Source organism: Balaenoptera musculus, chromosome 20, assembly GCF_009873245.2.
Source record: "Balaenoptera musculus isolate JJ_BM4_2016_0621 chromosome 20, mBalMus1.pri.v3, whole genome shotgun sequence".
In the NCBI taxonomy this organism is placed as follows: Eukaryota; Metazoa; Chordata; class Mammalia; order Artiodactyla; family Balaenopteridae; genus Balaenoptera; species Balaenoptera musculus.
The window spans coordinates 34802856-34820156 of record NC_045804.1 but is presented as its reverse complement, the minus strand read 5'-3'; the positions used below and the strand labels follow the sequence as shown (position 1 = coordinate 34820156).

The window sequence follows — 17301 nt, the reverse complement described above, 5'->3', positions numbered from 1 at the left end:
AACTTGGTCACAGAAATATTGGAGAGATTGTACCCATAGTCAAGGAAATTTATGGCTCCTTTTTTATTTTTAACCCATAAATAAGAATTATTGAGTCCAGAGGTGTAAACCACTATGGAAGCCTCTGAAATTCTGAGAGAATATAGATACCTCTAGGGCAGCGGTTAAATAAGAGGGGAGAAATCCTAGCAGTCATGATATTCTCTGAGGAAGATGATGATATACTATTAAATTCGTTATATGAACTGTGATTTTTGCATACAATTATGTACTTAGTTATTTCTAAGTTTAGGTTGATTAGAAATATTATCTGTTTATATGCCATAAATTATAACTACATGTACACACGCCTATCTCTATAGAGATAAAGCAGACAATTTTTAAGCATTGTCTGCTAACATTAATTTAGCACTTAAAACTTTAATTTACCACTTAAATCATTAATGTTTATCTTTTATAGCATTTGCTAGCAGACAAGAAATACCATATTTTACTGTTTCTCAAAAAATTTATACAATTAAAATTTGGGGGGAATTGAGTGGAAGTGCAAATTAAAATAACATTTTATATAAAATTGGAAAGCATTGTGAATGTTCAGTTTTTACTGCTTTACATGAAATAATGGAATGCCAGGATTCTATGGGAGTACAGTTTTAACTGTTCTGCCTCCTTAACTGACTTGACCTTTTCTTTGTCTTTTCCTCTTTTCTCTTTTACTGAAGAACAACCAACCAGTTCTGGTCCAGTGGTACCACCTAATTGACTGGCCAAAGCACTCATCTGAGTCGGTATCTTTTGAGTACCATGTGGAAGACATTTCATGTGGGGCTTCCCCTTTTCTTCCACCTTCCATCTCTCATTTTAGTTACACTTCCAGTTGTTTTTCTTCTACAACTTTTTCTTTTAAAACAGCTTTATTGACCTATAATTCACATACCATGAAATTCACTCTTTTAAAGTATACAGTTCAGTGGTTTTTAGTATATTTAGTTCATTGGAATTTTTAGTAATTTCGTATATTGTACAGCCATCATCACAATAAATATTTGAATATTTTCATCACCTCAAAAAGAAACCCATACCCATTAGCTGTTTCTCCCCATTAACAACCACTTCTCCTGCCCCTGGCCAGCTCCCAACAACTACTAATCCACTTTCTGTCTCTGTAAACTCTACAGATTTGCTGTCTGAACATTTCATATAAATGGAATCATACAATATGTGGCCTTTTATGTCTGGTTTCTTTCACTTAGCATGTTTTTTTTTTTTAATTGACATATAGTTGATTTACAATGTTTCAGGTGTATAGCAAAGTGATTCAGTTATACATACACACATATATATATTCTTTTTCAGATTCTTTTCCATTATAGGTTATTACAAGATATTGAGTATAGTTCCCTGTGCTATACAGTAGGTCCTTGTTGTTTATCTATTTTATATACAGTAGTGTATATCCGTTAATCCCAAATTTCCAATTTATCCCTCCCCCGCCTCTTCCCCTTTGGTAACCATAAGTTTGTTTCCCATGACTGTGAGTCTATTTCTGTTTTGTAAATAAGTTCATCTGTATCATTTTTTTTTAGATTCCACATATAACTGATATCATATGATATGTCTTTCTCTTTCTGACTTCACTTAGTATGATAATCTCTAGATCCATCCATGTTGCTGCAAATGGCATTATTTCATTCTATTTTATGGTTGAGTAGTATTCCATTGTATACATATACCACATCTTCTTTATCCATTCATCTGTCGATGGACATTTAGGTTGCTTTCATGTCGTGGCTATTGTAATAGTCCTGCTATGAACATTGGGGTCCATGTATCTTTTTGAATTAGAGTTTTCTCTGGATATATGTCCAGGAATGGGATTGCTGGATCATATGGTAACTCTATTTTTAGTTTTTTGAGGAACTTCCATACTGTTCTCCATAGTGGCTGCACCAGTTTACATTCCCACCAACAGTGTATAGGAGTGTTCCCTTTTTCCCACACCCTCTCCAGCATGTATTATTTGTAGACTTTTTAATGATGGCCATTCTGACCAGTGTGAGGTGATACCTCGTTGTAGTTTTGATTTGCATTTCTCTAATAATTAGTGATGTGGAGCATCCTTCCTGTGCCTGTTGGCCATCTGTATGTCTTCTTTGGAGAAATGTCTATTTAGGTCTTCTGCCCAGTTTTTGATTGGGTTGTTTGTTTGTTTGATATTGAGTTGTATGAGCTATTTGTACATTTTGGAAATTAAGCCCTTGTTGGTCCCATCGTTTGTAAATATTTTCTGCCATTCCGTAGGTTGTCTTTTCGTTTTGTTTATGGTTTCTTTTGCTGAAAAAAGCTTATAAGTTTGATTAGGTACCATTTGTTTATTTTTGCTTCTATTTCTATTGTCTTGGGAGACTGACCTAAGAAAACATTGGTACAATTTATGTCAGAGAATGTTTTGCCTATGTTCTCTTCTAGGAGTTTTATGGTGTCATGTCTTATATTAAGTCTTTAAGCCATTTTGAGTTTATTTTTGTTGTATGGTATGAGGGTGTGTTCTAACTTTATTGATTTACATGCGGATGTCCAGCTTTCCCAACACCACTTGCTGAAGAGAGTGTCTTTTCTCCATTATATACCACATCTTCTTTATCCATTCATCTGTTGACGGACATTTAGGTTGCTTCCATGTCTTGGCTATTGTAAATAGTGCTGCTATGAACATTGGGGTGCATGTATCTTTTCAAATTAGAGTTTTCATCTTTTCTGCATATCACTTAGCATGTTTTAAAGGTTCATCCAGGTTGTAACATGAATCAGTACTTCATTCCTTTTTACAGCTGAATAATATTTCATTGTATGGCTGCACCACATTTTCTTATTTATTCAATCAGTTAATAGACAGTTTGGTTGTTTCCTCCTTTTGGCTGTTATGATAATAGTACCATAAACATTCACACACAAGTTTTTGTGTAGACATTTGCTTTCATTTCTCTTGGGTATATACCTAAGAGTGGAATTCCTGGCCACATGGTAACCCTATGTTTAATATTTTGAAGAACTGCTAAATTGTTTTTCAAAACAGTTGTACCATTTTACATTATTAGTTTTTTGTTTTTTTTTAAGTTGTGGTAAAATATACAGGATAAAATTCACCATTTGAACCATTTTTAAGTGTACAGTTCCATGGTATTAAGTACATTTACATCATTGTGCAGCTATCACCACCATCCATCTCCAGAACTTTTTCATCTTTCCAAATTGAAACTGCATCCATTAAACAATAACTCCCCATTTCTCTTTCTCCCCAACCCCTGGCAACCACCATTCTACCTTCTGTCTCTATGAACTTTACTACTCTAGGGACCTCATATAAGTGGACTCATACAACATTTGTCCTTTTGTGACTGGGTTATTTCACACAGAATAATGTCCTCAGTGTTCATCCATGGTGTAGCCTGTGTCAGAATTTCATTCCTTTTTAAGGCTGAATAATATTCCTTTGTATGTAATATACCACATTTTGTTTATCCATTCATCTGTCAAGGGACACTTGGATTGCTTCCATCTTTTGGATATTGTGAATAATGATGCTACATTGGTATATATATATATCTGATGTATATCTGTTTGATTCCTTGCTTTCAATTCTTTTGTATAAATACCCAGAAATGGAATTGCTGGATCATACGATAATTCTATGTTAACTTTTGAGGAACTATAACTTTTTAAACACCTGTAATATTTATCCAATAATTCTCCTTTTTTGTGTGTTATATTTGGGAAGAAAACCATGAACTTAGTCTTTGTAGATTTCACTGGCATTAGTTCTAACGATTATGTATGTATCAATGAACAAGAAAGTAAACATCCAGTAGCACTATCTTCTAATACTTCTACACAGTAAAATGGCAGTAAATATTCATTGAACATTACTATGTGCCAATGACTGTGATGTGTATTTGGAGACTGTCAGTAATTCTGTACAAAACTCAACATTTAAAAATAGACTTTTAAAATAGACGTAGGTAGATATAAAGATGCAGTAAACTACAAGCTTCTATTACCATGTTTATCACCTGTATTTGTTCCAGAAAGCTAATTTTGTTTTATTTTACAAGAATTTTCTCTGTAGATTCTTTTTTTTTTATTAATTAGTTAATTTATTTTTGGCTGCATTGGGTCTTCGTTGCTGCACGTGGGCTTTCTCTAGTTGCGGCGAGCAGGGGCTACTCTTTGTTGCAGTGCGCGGGCTTCTCGTTGCAGTGGCTTCTCTTGTTGCAGAGGGAGTGTGGGCTCTAGGCGTATAGGCTTCAGTAGTTGTGGCACGTGGGCTTAGTAGTTGTGGCACACGGGCTTATTGGCTCTGCAGCATGTGGGATCTTCCTGGACCAGGGCTCGAACCCATGTCCCCTGCATTGGCAGGCGGTTTCTTTTTTTTTTTTTTTTTTTTAAATAATTATTTATTTATTTATTATTATTTTGGCTGTGTTGGGTCTTCATTTCTGTGCGAGGGCTTCCTCCAGTTGCGGCGAGCGGGGGCCACTCTTCATCGCGGTGCGCGGGCCTCTCACCATTGCGGCCTCTCTTGTTGCGGAGCACAGGCTCCAGATGCGCAGGCTCAGCTGTTGTGGCTCACGGGCCTAGCTGCTCCGCGGCATGCGGGATCCTCCCAGACCAGGGATCGAACCCGTGTCCCCTGCATTAGCAGGCAGACTCTCAACCACTGCGCCACCAGGGAAGCCCCATGCAGGCGGATTCTTAACCACTGTGCCACCAGGGACGTCCTGTAGGTTCTTTTAAATTTAGTAACACAATTAATGGCATGTTTCCTTTTGATTCTTTCAAAAGACTTAGTTGAGTTTTTTGCTCACATATTGGCTTTTCTTCTTCCTCATCACTAGCACTGTCATAACCAGAGCACTTCTTGTATATTTTTGTGAGCTACCAAAAGTGATCACCCGCTTATAGTAAATAAAACCCTAAAATGAATTGAAATGTTATAGGCACAAAATTAAATAAAGTGCAGAATAGTTTGCAAACACTAATAAAAGAACATGGTGGCTCCCAGGAAGCCAGTCACTCAAAATAGGCTGTGTGCACAATAATGTTTTCCTCTGTGGTGTGGTGCTAAGTCCTAAAATCACGTTTCCTGAATTAATCATTGCCATCTCAATTTTACTAGATCCAGTTACTGTCACAAAACATGTAGTATGGGTAATTGACTAACTACCCTATGTTAACTCTTAGCTCTATGGCTGTTTATTCCTTACACCTTATTCACCAATTCCTTCTTTTTTCCTAGTTTGGGAGATCATCAGGATTTGTTCTTAACACATTTTTTCCCCTATAAATTTGTATCAATATTTGGAGAATTAGTTATTCTTATGGTTTATATGTACAGTTCTCTGGTCAATTCACTACTGAGCTCCATTCTAAAGACCATTTATACTTGCCTGATCCCCTGCCATCTCACAGTTGATGTCCTCTACCCTCAAATCAATTTTCCTCCCAACCTGCAACTTCTATTTTTGTCAAATTAATTTTTATAAATAATTAGAAAAGTCACAGAAGTACATAGTTACAAACAGTAATTCCTTGTTTCACACTTTTATTTCAGTATCTTCTTGTATTTACCTCTATATTTCTAAGTAGTATGCTTGTTTTGCTATTTTTCCTCTGATCTGAAATATCTACTGATTTCCTGGATACAGACTATTCTAGTTCAAATCCCAGCTCTGCACTGTGATCTTAGGCAAGTCACTTAACCTCTCTGTACTTAGTTTCCTCATCTATAAAATGGTTTATTACTGCCTACTTTGTAGGTTAATAGAGAATAAAATATATATATACATAATGTGTTTAGAACTGTTTGGTCCAGAATATGCGATATATTTTAGCTGTTATTACTAATAACTTCCTGTTATTGAAGATAAAGATTAAATACTTTACTATCCATAAGTATCCTCATCTTCACAATTTCTGGATATATCCATTCAGTATTTGTTTATATTATTATGTCTTAGTCTGTTTTTTGGGCTGCTATAACAAAATACTAGACTGGGTACTTTTTAAATAACAGAAAGTTATTTTCACAGTTCTGGAGGCTAGAAGTGCTAGATCTAGGTGCCAGCATGGTCAAGTTGGGGCCTTCTTTTGGGTTGCAGACTTTTGGTTGTATCCTTACATGGCAGAAGGGGAAGATCTCTCTAAGGCCTCTTCTATCAGAGCACTAATCCCATTCGTGATGGCTGTACCCTCTTAACATAATCACCTCTCAAAGATCCCACCTCTTAATTCCATCACCTTGGGGGTTAGGTTTCAACAAATGAATTTTGCAGGGACACATTCAGACCACAGTAATTATGGCTCTGCAAATATTGCTTTTATCCAAGTCACGCAATATACTATGTTTGCTTTTCCTTTCTTACACACCTTGTTTTTCTGGAGCTAATAATTGTTTTCTTTTTTTTCCCCCTTCAGTTTTCTTAGTTTTTCTATGCATTTATCATTAATTCAGCCTCAGACTTTTCTACCAGAACTGTTAAACTCCTGTCAACATTGTCAGACACATCACATCATCCCTAAGTTTCATTTTCTTCCACATCCCTTGTGTGCTGTCTGTCCTCCTGCTCCAATCTAACCTTCGGCTCTACAGGCTTCCTGCATGGCTGGGAATTTCTTTACCATAATTTTGGTAATTCCCTTTGTTTTACTCCCTTTAGTTTGGATCATATATTTCACTCTTTGAGATGTCAGATGTTTGAAAATGTATTTATTTAACCCTTATTTAATCCTTTAGTTGATGGATGGTTTGGTTGAGTATGGAATTCTAGAGATTATTTTCTCTTAATTTTAAAATCATTGTTTTGTGGTTTCCTAGCTTCCAGTGTTGTTGAGAAATAGATGCCATTCTAATTCCTGATCCATTGTATTTGTCTTCCTTCTTATTTTATACCTTCCGTCCCCGCCCCCCCCCCGCCCCCAACTCCTGCATCACACCTCTCTGTCTTGGAACTTTAAGAATATTTTTATCTATGCTGTGAAATTTTATAATTATTTTATGATTATGATATAGGTCTTTTCATTAACTGTGCTGTCACTTGGTGGGGCTCTTTAAATATGAAACACGTGAATCTAAAGTCATATAACTTTTCTTACCTATATATTCATAAGAAAAGAAATCCTCTTTTGTGGCCTTTCCCATTACTGAAATATTGGACTTCCTGAATCTATCCTCTATTTTTCTTATCTTTTCTTTCAATTTTCATTTTTGTCTATTTCCCCCCTCCTTTTTAGGATATTTTTTTGCCTGTATTTTCCAGTTTTTCTACTGGCAATCTCTTAGAATATCTAGATACATTATGAGAAATGAAGGGTTAGGGTGCAGGTCTCAGTGTCATTGGGGTGTTTACTGAGTAGATATCCCAAAAGGCATCTTAATATACACTATTTGCCAGACTATACATTTGGTGTCATCTATCATTTCTTTGTCCATATCAAACATACTATAAGTTTTTTAAACTTTTTTATGGTGTCTCTCTTTTGTCGTTTTCCTGCTTCTACTCTTCATGCCATAGGTCTTGATCACTCTCTGCAGAGTTATTTTAACAGTCTTTAAGTTAGATTTTCTGTTCTTATTCATTCCTGTTAGAATCATCTTTATTTATCAGTCTCCAGAGAAGAGGGGAGTAGAGGGCCATGAACTGAGCCTCTGACTATAGCCATGAGGTAGGGTCCTCGAAGGAGATACTTGAAGAGTGGGAAGATAACCAAGATAGTATAGTTTTATGGAAATCAAGAGTTCATTTTAAGAAGATTAGAATAGGAAAGAAATAAGGAGAGGCAAAAAGAGGGGTATCAAAATTATAGAGCAAGTCTGACTTTTTGATTGTTTAAAATAATTTGGCAAAGGACTCTAGTCTATGGGGTCTTCTATTATTATTATTATTTTTAATTGTATTTATTTATTTATTTATTTTTGGCTGCTTTGGGTTTTCGTTGCTGTGCGCAGAGCTTTCTCTAGTTGCGGTGAGCGGGGGCTACTCTTGGTTGCGGTGCACAGGCTTCTCATTGCTGTGGCTTCTCTTGTTGCGAGGCACGGGCTCTAGGGGCATGGGCTTCAGTAGTTGCAGCATGCAGGCTCAGTAGTTGTGGCTCGCAGGCTCTAGAGCGCAGGCTCAGTAGTTGTGGTGCACGGGCTTAGTTGCTCCGCGGCATGTGGGATCTTCCCGGACAAGGGCTTGAACCTGTGTCCCCTGCATTGGCAGGTGGATTCTTAACCAATGTGCCACCAGGGAAGTCCCAGGGCCCCTTATTATTAAAAGGGCTAGGAAGTGTATTATTATAGGACTTAGAAGGTTGGTGGCAAATGGAGTGAGAAAAATGAAACTGGTTTTGAATCACAATAGTCAAGAGAAGAGTTAATTTTCCCCTCAGTATAGGGACAAATCTATATATATTTGAGGTCTGTATAGAGGGAGATATGAAAAGGTTATTGAAATATAGGAAATTTAAGGTTCTGGAGGATATGGGTAGGACACAACAATAATAGTGGTAGTGGGACTTCCCTGGTGGCGCAGTGGTTGAGAATCTGCCTGCCAATGCAGGGGACACGGGTTCAAGCCCTTGTCCGGGAAGATCCCACATGCCGCAGAGCAACTAGGCGCATGCGCCACAATTACTGAGCCTGCGCTCTAGAGCCCGAGAGCCACAACTACTGAGCCCGCATGCTGCAACTACTGAAGCCCGTGCCCCTACAGCCCATGCCTTGCAACAAGAGAAGCCACGGCAATGAGAAGACTGCGCACCGCAACCAAGAGTAGCCCCTGCTTGCTGCAACTAGAGAAAGCTCGCGCGCAGCAAAGAAGACCGTATGCAGCCAAAAATAAATAAATAAAATAAACAAATTTTATTTTTAAAAAAAATAGTGGTAGTGTTAGGGGCTAAGTAAGGATCAGAATGTCCGTAGTGTTTTCATTTTCAGGTGAAAAGGCAGGAGTAGAAACTCCTAGATGGTTTCTGTCTTCTCAGTAAAGTAGTTGGGGTGAGGTCTTTTGCCAAGAAGGGGTGGATGGAAACTGGAGGGAGTGGAGAAAGTTTGGAATAGCTAGTATTGGAGGGTTTGCTAAGAAACCACCAGGGAATGAAAAGAATTACCAAGTGGCAGAAAGCACCCGGTTGAAATGTCTTTTATGGAGTAGTGGTTATTTATAGTCCAAAATGAATTTGAAAAACTAATGTAATTTATAAATATAGTTGCTTGAGTTGGCATGCATTTTGTATAGTGAGGTCAGTGAATTGGTGCTCATACATACTTTAGCCCCATGTATATTTAAGAATTTCAGGACTTCCCTGGTGGCGCAGTAGTTAAGAATCTGCCTGCCAATGCAGGGGACACGGGTTCGAGCCCTGGTCCGGGAAGATCCCACATGCCACGGAGCAAATAAGCCCGTGCGCCACAACTACTGAGCCTGCACTCTAGAGACCGTGAGCCACAACTACTGAGCCAGCGCGCCTGGAGCCCGTGCTCTGCAACAAGAGAAGCCACCTCAATGAGAAACCCGCTCACGGCAACGAAGAGTAGCCCAGCTCTCCACAACTAGAGAAAGCATGTGCGCAGCAACGAAGACCCAACGCAGCCAAAAATAAATAAATAAATTAAAAAAAAAAAGAATTTCATCATAAGTGGTTTCAAGTTGTCTTATTCAACAAATCAAAATAGTTCCTTAAATCACCTTCTGTAAAATAACATTTAGAATTGTATTTTAGAAGTATGGTGTAATTAATTATTGTGAGCAATACATCAAATATTACGTATCTAATGTGACCTTATTTGCTGTTTAATATTGCTGTTGTGTGTGTGTGTGTGTGTGTGTGAGTGCAGGGGAGGGGTTATTTCTGTGCCTAGGCTTTAAATTCCTTGAGAATAGGATGTAGGTCTTATACCTCTCTCTTTTTTCCTTCCTCCCATCCTCTGTCCCATAGTTGCATAATTAAATACAGTGTTCTATTAAATGGATGGTAGAATGTGCTGTATATATTTTAATTCTTAAAAGAAGCTTAATTTTTCCTTTCCAGGTTTAATATATATTAATTTTTTTCCTGATGTAGAAAAATCCTGTTACACTCTTAAAGGAATTGTCAGCAATAAAGTCTCGCTATCAAACTTTGCATGCACGCTTTAAACCAATTGCTGTCGAGCATAAAGAGACTAAGAGCCGCATTTGTGCTACTTTCAATAAGACTGTGACCTTGATACAAGAACTACAAAAGCAAACAGACCTGAAGGTAATGCTTTCAATTGACCAGTTGGATTTGTAGAATTTTAATTCTGAATTTCTCTTTGAGAGATAAATCCCCAGTAACTCTCATTTTGAAATTTAGCAGTTGGAACTGTTGATAGAAATGAGATTTTCCTGATTCCCTTAAGTATAATAGCTCTCATCTTCTTTATTTTATAAATTTAATTTATTTTTGGCTGTGTTGGGTCTTCTTTGCTGCATGCGGGCTTTCTATGGTTGCGGCGAGCGGGGCTACTCTTCGTTGCGGTGCACAGGCTTCTTATTGCAGTGGCTTCTCTTGTTGCGGAGCACGGGCTCTAGGCACCCGGGCTTCAGTAGTTATGGCACGTGGGCTTAGTTGCTCCGCAGCATGTGGGATCTTCCCGGACCAGGGATTGAACCCGTGTCCCCTGCAGGGAAGTCTCCCTCCTTTTAGTTTAAAATGAGCAGGTGGACTTGACATGGTTAATGAAGAGGTATGCTGTCTTGGATTATGTAGCCATGGCAGAAGAGAAATCTTCCTAATACTTATTAAATCTACCAGTTCTGCTGGTTCCTGTAAGAACTAGTGAGACTGAGAAATCTAGAAAGCATCTATACCAGTGACTTTTTCTTTTTTTTTTAACTTTGGGTTTATTTATTTATTTATTTATGGCTGCGTTGGGTCTTCGTTTCTGTGCGAGGGCTTTCTCTAGTTGCGGCAAGCGGGGGCCACTCTTCATCGCGGTGCACAGGCCTCTCACTATCGCGGCCTCTCTTGTTGCGGAGCACAGGCTCCAGACGCGCAGGCTCAGTAATTGTGGCTCACGGGCCTAGTTGCTCCGTGGCATGTGGGATCTTCCCAGACCAGGGCTCGAACCCGTGTCCCCTGCATTGGCAGGCAGATTCTCAACCACTGCGCCACCAGGGAAGCCCCCAGTGACCTTTTTTTAGTTCTCCTTTTCTTCAGTTGGGTTGGTGGGCTTGGGTAAGCCTGACCTTCATCCTCTTCCTCCATTCTGTACCCCCTTCTCATTTACTGTAAGAATCTCATTTAGTGTAATCCTCTATCACCGATGTGTAAAACTCTTTAGATATGTCGGAGTAGGAAAAAGAATATGAACTGCTGACCTAGGCACTAACATCTTGAACAGCCAATTGAAGAGTTTGGTCGCATTTTCGTTTACAACGCAAAGGTGAGGGCTTTTGAAAGAAAAGATAGCCTAATGTAGATGGAATCATAGAGTTGAATTTAATTATCTGGACAGAAGATGTCCAATAGGTTTTAATTTCTGGTGCTAACTCCAATCGGTTAACTGGTAATACCTGCTTAGAATGCTGTATTAAGGAGCTGTGTCTGGGCATGGCAAAAAAGCTATCTGCTGTGGCATGCTGCTAGGGGCAGCATACATGGTATTTATTTGCCAAGTCCGAACTAAATTATGGCTTAAGCTACTTGAATTATAGGCTTGTAGCAAGAGTAGATCTCAAAGGTTGATTACCCAGGTTAATTTGATCAAGAATTCTTTATGGTACCAATGGAGGAAAAGAGAACAGTGCCTGGGTAAATATCGTAAAATGACACCTTAAATGTATGTGTTATGTCATGGGGAAATAAATTGTGGAAGAGGGGAGGGCAATTAAAAAGGGCACAGAGGGAACAGGGAGCAGGAATTTAAACAGTATGGGTGGCATCACCTGCTAATAAATAAAATGCAAAAAGGATGTATGTAATAACCTTTATAAATAAAATCAAGTCACATATTCTTCATTGTACATGTGATCAGAGCCTGACAACAGAAGCACATAAACTTGTTCTAAGGAAACAAATCTTGAAGAGAGACTAAGAGTAGTTCTGGATGTATATATCAACATATATGTATAGAAATCCATGAATTTATTGAAGCACAATAAATTGGGGTGAGTAAAGATAAAAATGAAAGAGAAAAATGATTTTTTGAGTATTTACTAAAAATTGTCTCCATTAGATACAATAAATAGATGGCATATTTCTGAGATTAAAAAAGTGGTACAGAAAAGTAGTTATGATAGTGATAGGGGATGCCAAATCATTTAAATATCTATAAAAGTCTTCATTTAGTTAAAAGAAGTATCTGAAATGAGGAATAATTATATCAAAGGTAGGAAACTAAGGGTTTTCACTTTGGATCAGATGATGACAAATAAGGAGAAATGACTGAAAGGCAGGTTATAAACCTTGAAAAAGGAGATCATATTTTAGAATCAGTGATAGCCAAGTTGGGAAATGTTGGGTATAGTGGGTCTTGTACCCACTAGTTTAGAAATGAGATAGTAGTAGAAAGTTAAGAGAAAATTTTTATGATCAAAATGTGGAAGAAAAGGGAATGGCATCTATAGAGAGTTATATAACCAAAAATAGTTCTATGAGCCCAGAGTGTAAAGGACGTGTAAAGGAATTTCAAGTACAAAAAGAGGCATATTAGACATACGGTCAGAACTGTGAGAATAGTTAAGAAAGCCAAAGGCTAGATTGAGCTGAGGATTCTGAAAACTTCTAAAATAACCAAAAGGGCTTTTAAAATTATTTTGGGAACATGAAGAACAAGAAAAGGATGTCTACTTAGGGCAAATGGTCCTTTGTTCATAAACAACAGAAAGCAAACAAAGTAAAACGGTTCAGTTATTATCTTGCTATGATTTTTATCAAGTTGAGTGGTTTTTCATTTGGAAGGATAGAAAATGTATATTTGAATTGATAATACTTAAAAAAAACTTGAATTGGTAATATTAAAAAATAAATAGGGAGATAACAGAAAAGGAGGTGGAAGGAAGGGAATACATATTATTAATTTCCTGATCTTTTTAGTTGCTGTTAAGACACTGAGGTTTAAATATAGTTAATTGTAAAGGTGACCATCAGAAGAAAAAAAAAAAAGGACTAAACTTGTTCCAAATAGAAAATAGCAAAACAACCCCTCCCAAACAAAAGTATAGCAATAAATAGAAAATTAAAAAGGCATTAAAGATAGAATGGAAAAAAAAAAAAGAATGTATGGTATCCCATCGATGCTCTGAAACATTTGTATTAAAGAAGAAAAATTTCTACACATCTTAGACTAGTTAACTCGTGGAAAAACTCTTTGAAGTTTTATTTTATAAACAGATGGTCTGAAATCTCTTGAATTTCAGAGATAACAATGAGAAACATGGATTCATGCAGAACAAAGTCTTGCCAGAATAATACCATTTCCTGTTTTTGAGACAGAAGAGGGAAATTCTGTTACTATTTGGGCTGCGGTAAGGCCTATAATTGTTTTTCATTTATCCATGTGAACATTTTGGGCAAATGTTGGCTTGATAAATGAAACCAGGTGGGGTGTCCAATGGCCTCATGTGGCTATATAAATTAAAATTAAAAGTAATTAAATAAAATTAAAAATTCAGTCCTTCATCTACTGATTGGACAGTGCAGATACAGAATATTTCCAGCATCACAGAAAGTTCTATTGGACAGTGTTGCCCTAGAGATTCTGATTCTGTAGGTATGAGGTGTTCCAGATTTGGCAGTCTCTCTAGAGATGACCTATATAGTTAAGCAGATTTGTAACTATTTGAGTGATTCTTCAGGTCCTACCTCCTATTATTTCCTCATTAACCCTATGTTTCAGCTAGCCTGTTTGTTGGTGCTCTGTGAAAGCCCCTTACAACTTGCCTTCGGCTTCTCTTCTTTGTTTTTTAATATATAAATTTATTTACTTATTTATTTTTGGCTGCGTTGGGTCTTTGTTGCTGAGCGTGGGCTTTCTCTAGTTGCGGCGAGCAGGGGCTACTCTTCGTTGCGGTGCGCAGGCTTCTCATTGCGGTGGCTTCTCTTGCTGCATAGGGCGGGCTTCAGTAGTTGTGGCTCGCGGGCTTTAGGCGCAGGCTCAGTAGTTGTGGCGCATGGGCTTAGTTGCTCTGCGGCATGTGGAAATCTTCCCAGACCAGGGCTTGAACCCGTGTCCCCTGAATTGGCAGGCAGATTTTTAACCACTGCGCCACCAGGGAAGTCCCCTTCCCTTTGCTTTTGCTGCTCCTACCTGCTTTTGTTAATTCTGTTCACTGATTGTTTTCTCAGCATCTGTTCTCTCTTCCTGCCTAAAAGATTACTGACTCTCTTGAGATGTGTGCCATTCCTCAGAATTTCCTCAGAAATTTCCTCAGAAATTCCTCAGAACTTTACCTGAGGTAAAGTTGCTGCTATCCTCAGCTTCAGGGGTGTGCCTGATTTGCAAGGGGAATGGATTTTCCTTTAACTAACATTGGTTCAGAAATAGGTTTGTAACCCAAATGACATAGGAGGGAAAGTCTGAAAGTAGGAAATTAGGAAGAGTTTCCTCACTGCTGAGAGACCCCTGGGAAGAGAAAGCTTTACTTCTTCTAAACATTGTGCACAGATGTGATACCTAGCACTGCTAGAGCCACTTTCCTGTCAGCTTGAGGATAAAGCCACCATCAAGGATATCAGAGCTGTCAGATGGAAAAAACGGAGTCCTTACATTGTTGAGCATAAACCAGCCCTGAAACCTGCCCTTCTTCTGTATTTATTGTGCAATGATAATACATTTTCTTATTTATCCATTTTGAAATGTGTCTCTATTACTTGCAGATAAAAGCATATTAATTATCCTTCAAAATTTAACCCAAATCTCTACTTCTGAAGAAACTTCCAGACTATTTTTGTTCCCACTTCTTTTTCAAAATACTTTTAGAATATGGTGTTCAAATGTGACTTCCTTGGTTCTGTTAAATTACTGTCCTTAAATTGTTTGATTTCTTGGTCTTGTTTCTTCAATTTAATTGCAAGTTCTTTGGAAACTCAAACATCAAAGTAGCTTGTATATAGATAGCCAATATGTATTTTTTCCTTGCCTTCCTAAATTTGTGATTACATACATAGTATGAACTTATGGAAACATTTATTGGTGTAACAAAGCAGAAGTTAATTTAGCAGTGTTTAAAGATGTTTTTAAGTTTTTTAAAAATTTATTTTATTGAAGTATAGTTAATTTACGTGTTAATTTCTGCTATTCAGCATAGTGATTCAGTTATATACATATATACATTCTTTTTCATATTCTTTTCCATTATGATTTATCACAGGATATTGAATATAGTTCCCTGTGGTATACAGTAGGACCTTGTCGTTTTAAGGGTTTTTGAAATAAAGATTTTGTCATTTGTTTTGTAGCTCTTACCACTGACTGAAGAAGAGAAAACTGCCGCAGAGCAATTAAGAGCTCACATGTCAGACTTATGATGAAGAAATGGACTTGCAAAAGGGAACTCTAATGGGGAAGAGATCAATTCCAGAGAGATTTAGGAAGCTGTCTTGTTAGCATTTGATGACTGTTGGTGGTGGGATGACAAAGGAGATTTGGCTTGGGTTACTGGATAGTGATGCCTTCCACAAGAGAGGGGAATACAAGAAGGGCAGATATTGTACTCATAATGTTCAGCCAAAGGGATGGAATGGAAATAAAGAGTTTTAAAAAAATATATGCAGGGGGCTTCCCTGGTGGCGCAGTGGTTGAGAATCTGCCTGCTAATGCAGGGGACACGGGTTCGAGCCCTGGTCTGGGAAGATCCCACATGCCGCGGAGCAACTAGGCCCGTGAGCCACAACTACTGAGCCTGCGTGTCTGGAGCCTGTGCTCTGCAACAAGAGAGGCCACGATAGTGAGAGGCCCGCGCACCGCGATGAAGAGTGGCCCCCACTTGCCGCAACTAGAGAAAGCCCTCGCACAGAAACAAAGACCCAACACAGCCAAAAATTTAAAAAAAAAAAAAAAAAAATGCATATACACTTAGTCTTGTAATTTCAGGCAAGTAAGTCTCAACACCATTTTGTATCTGTTTTTGTATAATCAGGATAACACAGATGTCCTGGCCTATTGTAAAAGAAAATTATGTACTATCAGTCAGTCAAATGTGAATGAACATGCTTTGGAAATTAAAGGATAGGAAAAAAATTTGTATTATTTTATACATATGTATATAATTTTATTATTGAAAATTCTGATTGCAGATGTGGTCACATTATTGGTGAGACTGCTAATGTGTGACTTAACAGTCTCCCATAAAACCTAACTTAGTAATAAGCTGGCTTTTCTGTGACAGCCTCACTTTTATTTTTGTCCTATTCCTTCTTCCTGCTAATGTTGAGCAGCCTGAGCTCTGCTTTCAAACGCTGTTTTAGATTGTCCCTGTTATACTTCAATACTACCTTTGTTCTCCTCTGGTCTATATTACTGTAGTTGTTCATTCTACTGTATATGAAAGCTAAGAAACTGAAATGAGAGGGTCACTGGCAACCGCTACTTGCCAGTTAGTTTTGTGTGTGTGTATGCGCACGCGTCAACTTCCCTATTTATTAAAAAAAAGAAAAAAACTAATGGCAAGTAAATATGAAAGTAAATCATGGTATATCTATACAACAGAAGGTCAAGTTACCAGTAAATTATTACTGTTAATGTTCTGGGAAATGCTAAAGCTATGCTAAATAGGTAAGAGGAGAAGCAGATATTGTAGCTTTGTCGTCAAGATTGGGCTTTGGACTCATACCGGAGATGTAAACACAGGTTTTAAATTCTAGCTGTACGACCCTGAGCAAACCACTTGACTTGTGTGTGTCAGGATGGCTGGAAGCACAATAAGATGGTAAAGTATTAGGGTTTGATATTTAGTAATCCTTCAATAAATATTTCTATATATGTCATAAAAACAAGGCATTGAAAGATTAGGAAAGTGTATCAAATGTTAGTTTTACAGGTTATACAATTATACTTTAATTTTAAAAGAATTTTTTCTGTTATGTTATTAACAAACTTATAATAGCTGACAGACAGGGTTGGAAGAGTAGCTTCAATTAAAATTGTCTTGTCTCCAGGCTCACTGAATGGATACATAAACAAGACCCATATATATGCTGTCTACAAGAGACCCACTTCAGACCTAGGGACACATACAGGCTGAAAGTGAGGGGATGGAAAAAGATATTCCATGCAAATGGAAGTCAAAAGAAAGC

The 17301-nt window shown here is 37.7% G+C and overlaps 1 protein-coding gene across 1 annotated transcript in view; it reads left to right on the top strand.

The window, feature by feature from the left end:
• The window catches only part of LOC118887486 (spindle and kinetochore-associated protein 2-like), a 29979-nt gene extending 14110 nt beyond the window's left edge, over positions 1–15869 (top strand). The window contains exons 2-3 of the mRNA XM_036838334.1: positions 10105–10281; positions 15466–15869. Of these exons, the coding sequence (XP_036694229.1) occupies positions 10105–10281; positions 15466–15534 (246 nt within the window). The 3' untranslated portion in view covers positions 15535–15869. The remainder of the gene's footprint in view (positions 1–10104; positions 10282–15465) is intronic.
• Positions 15870–17301: the final 1432 nt, after the last annotated feature.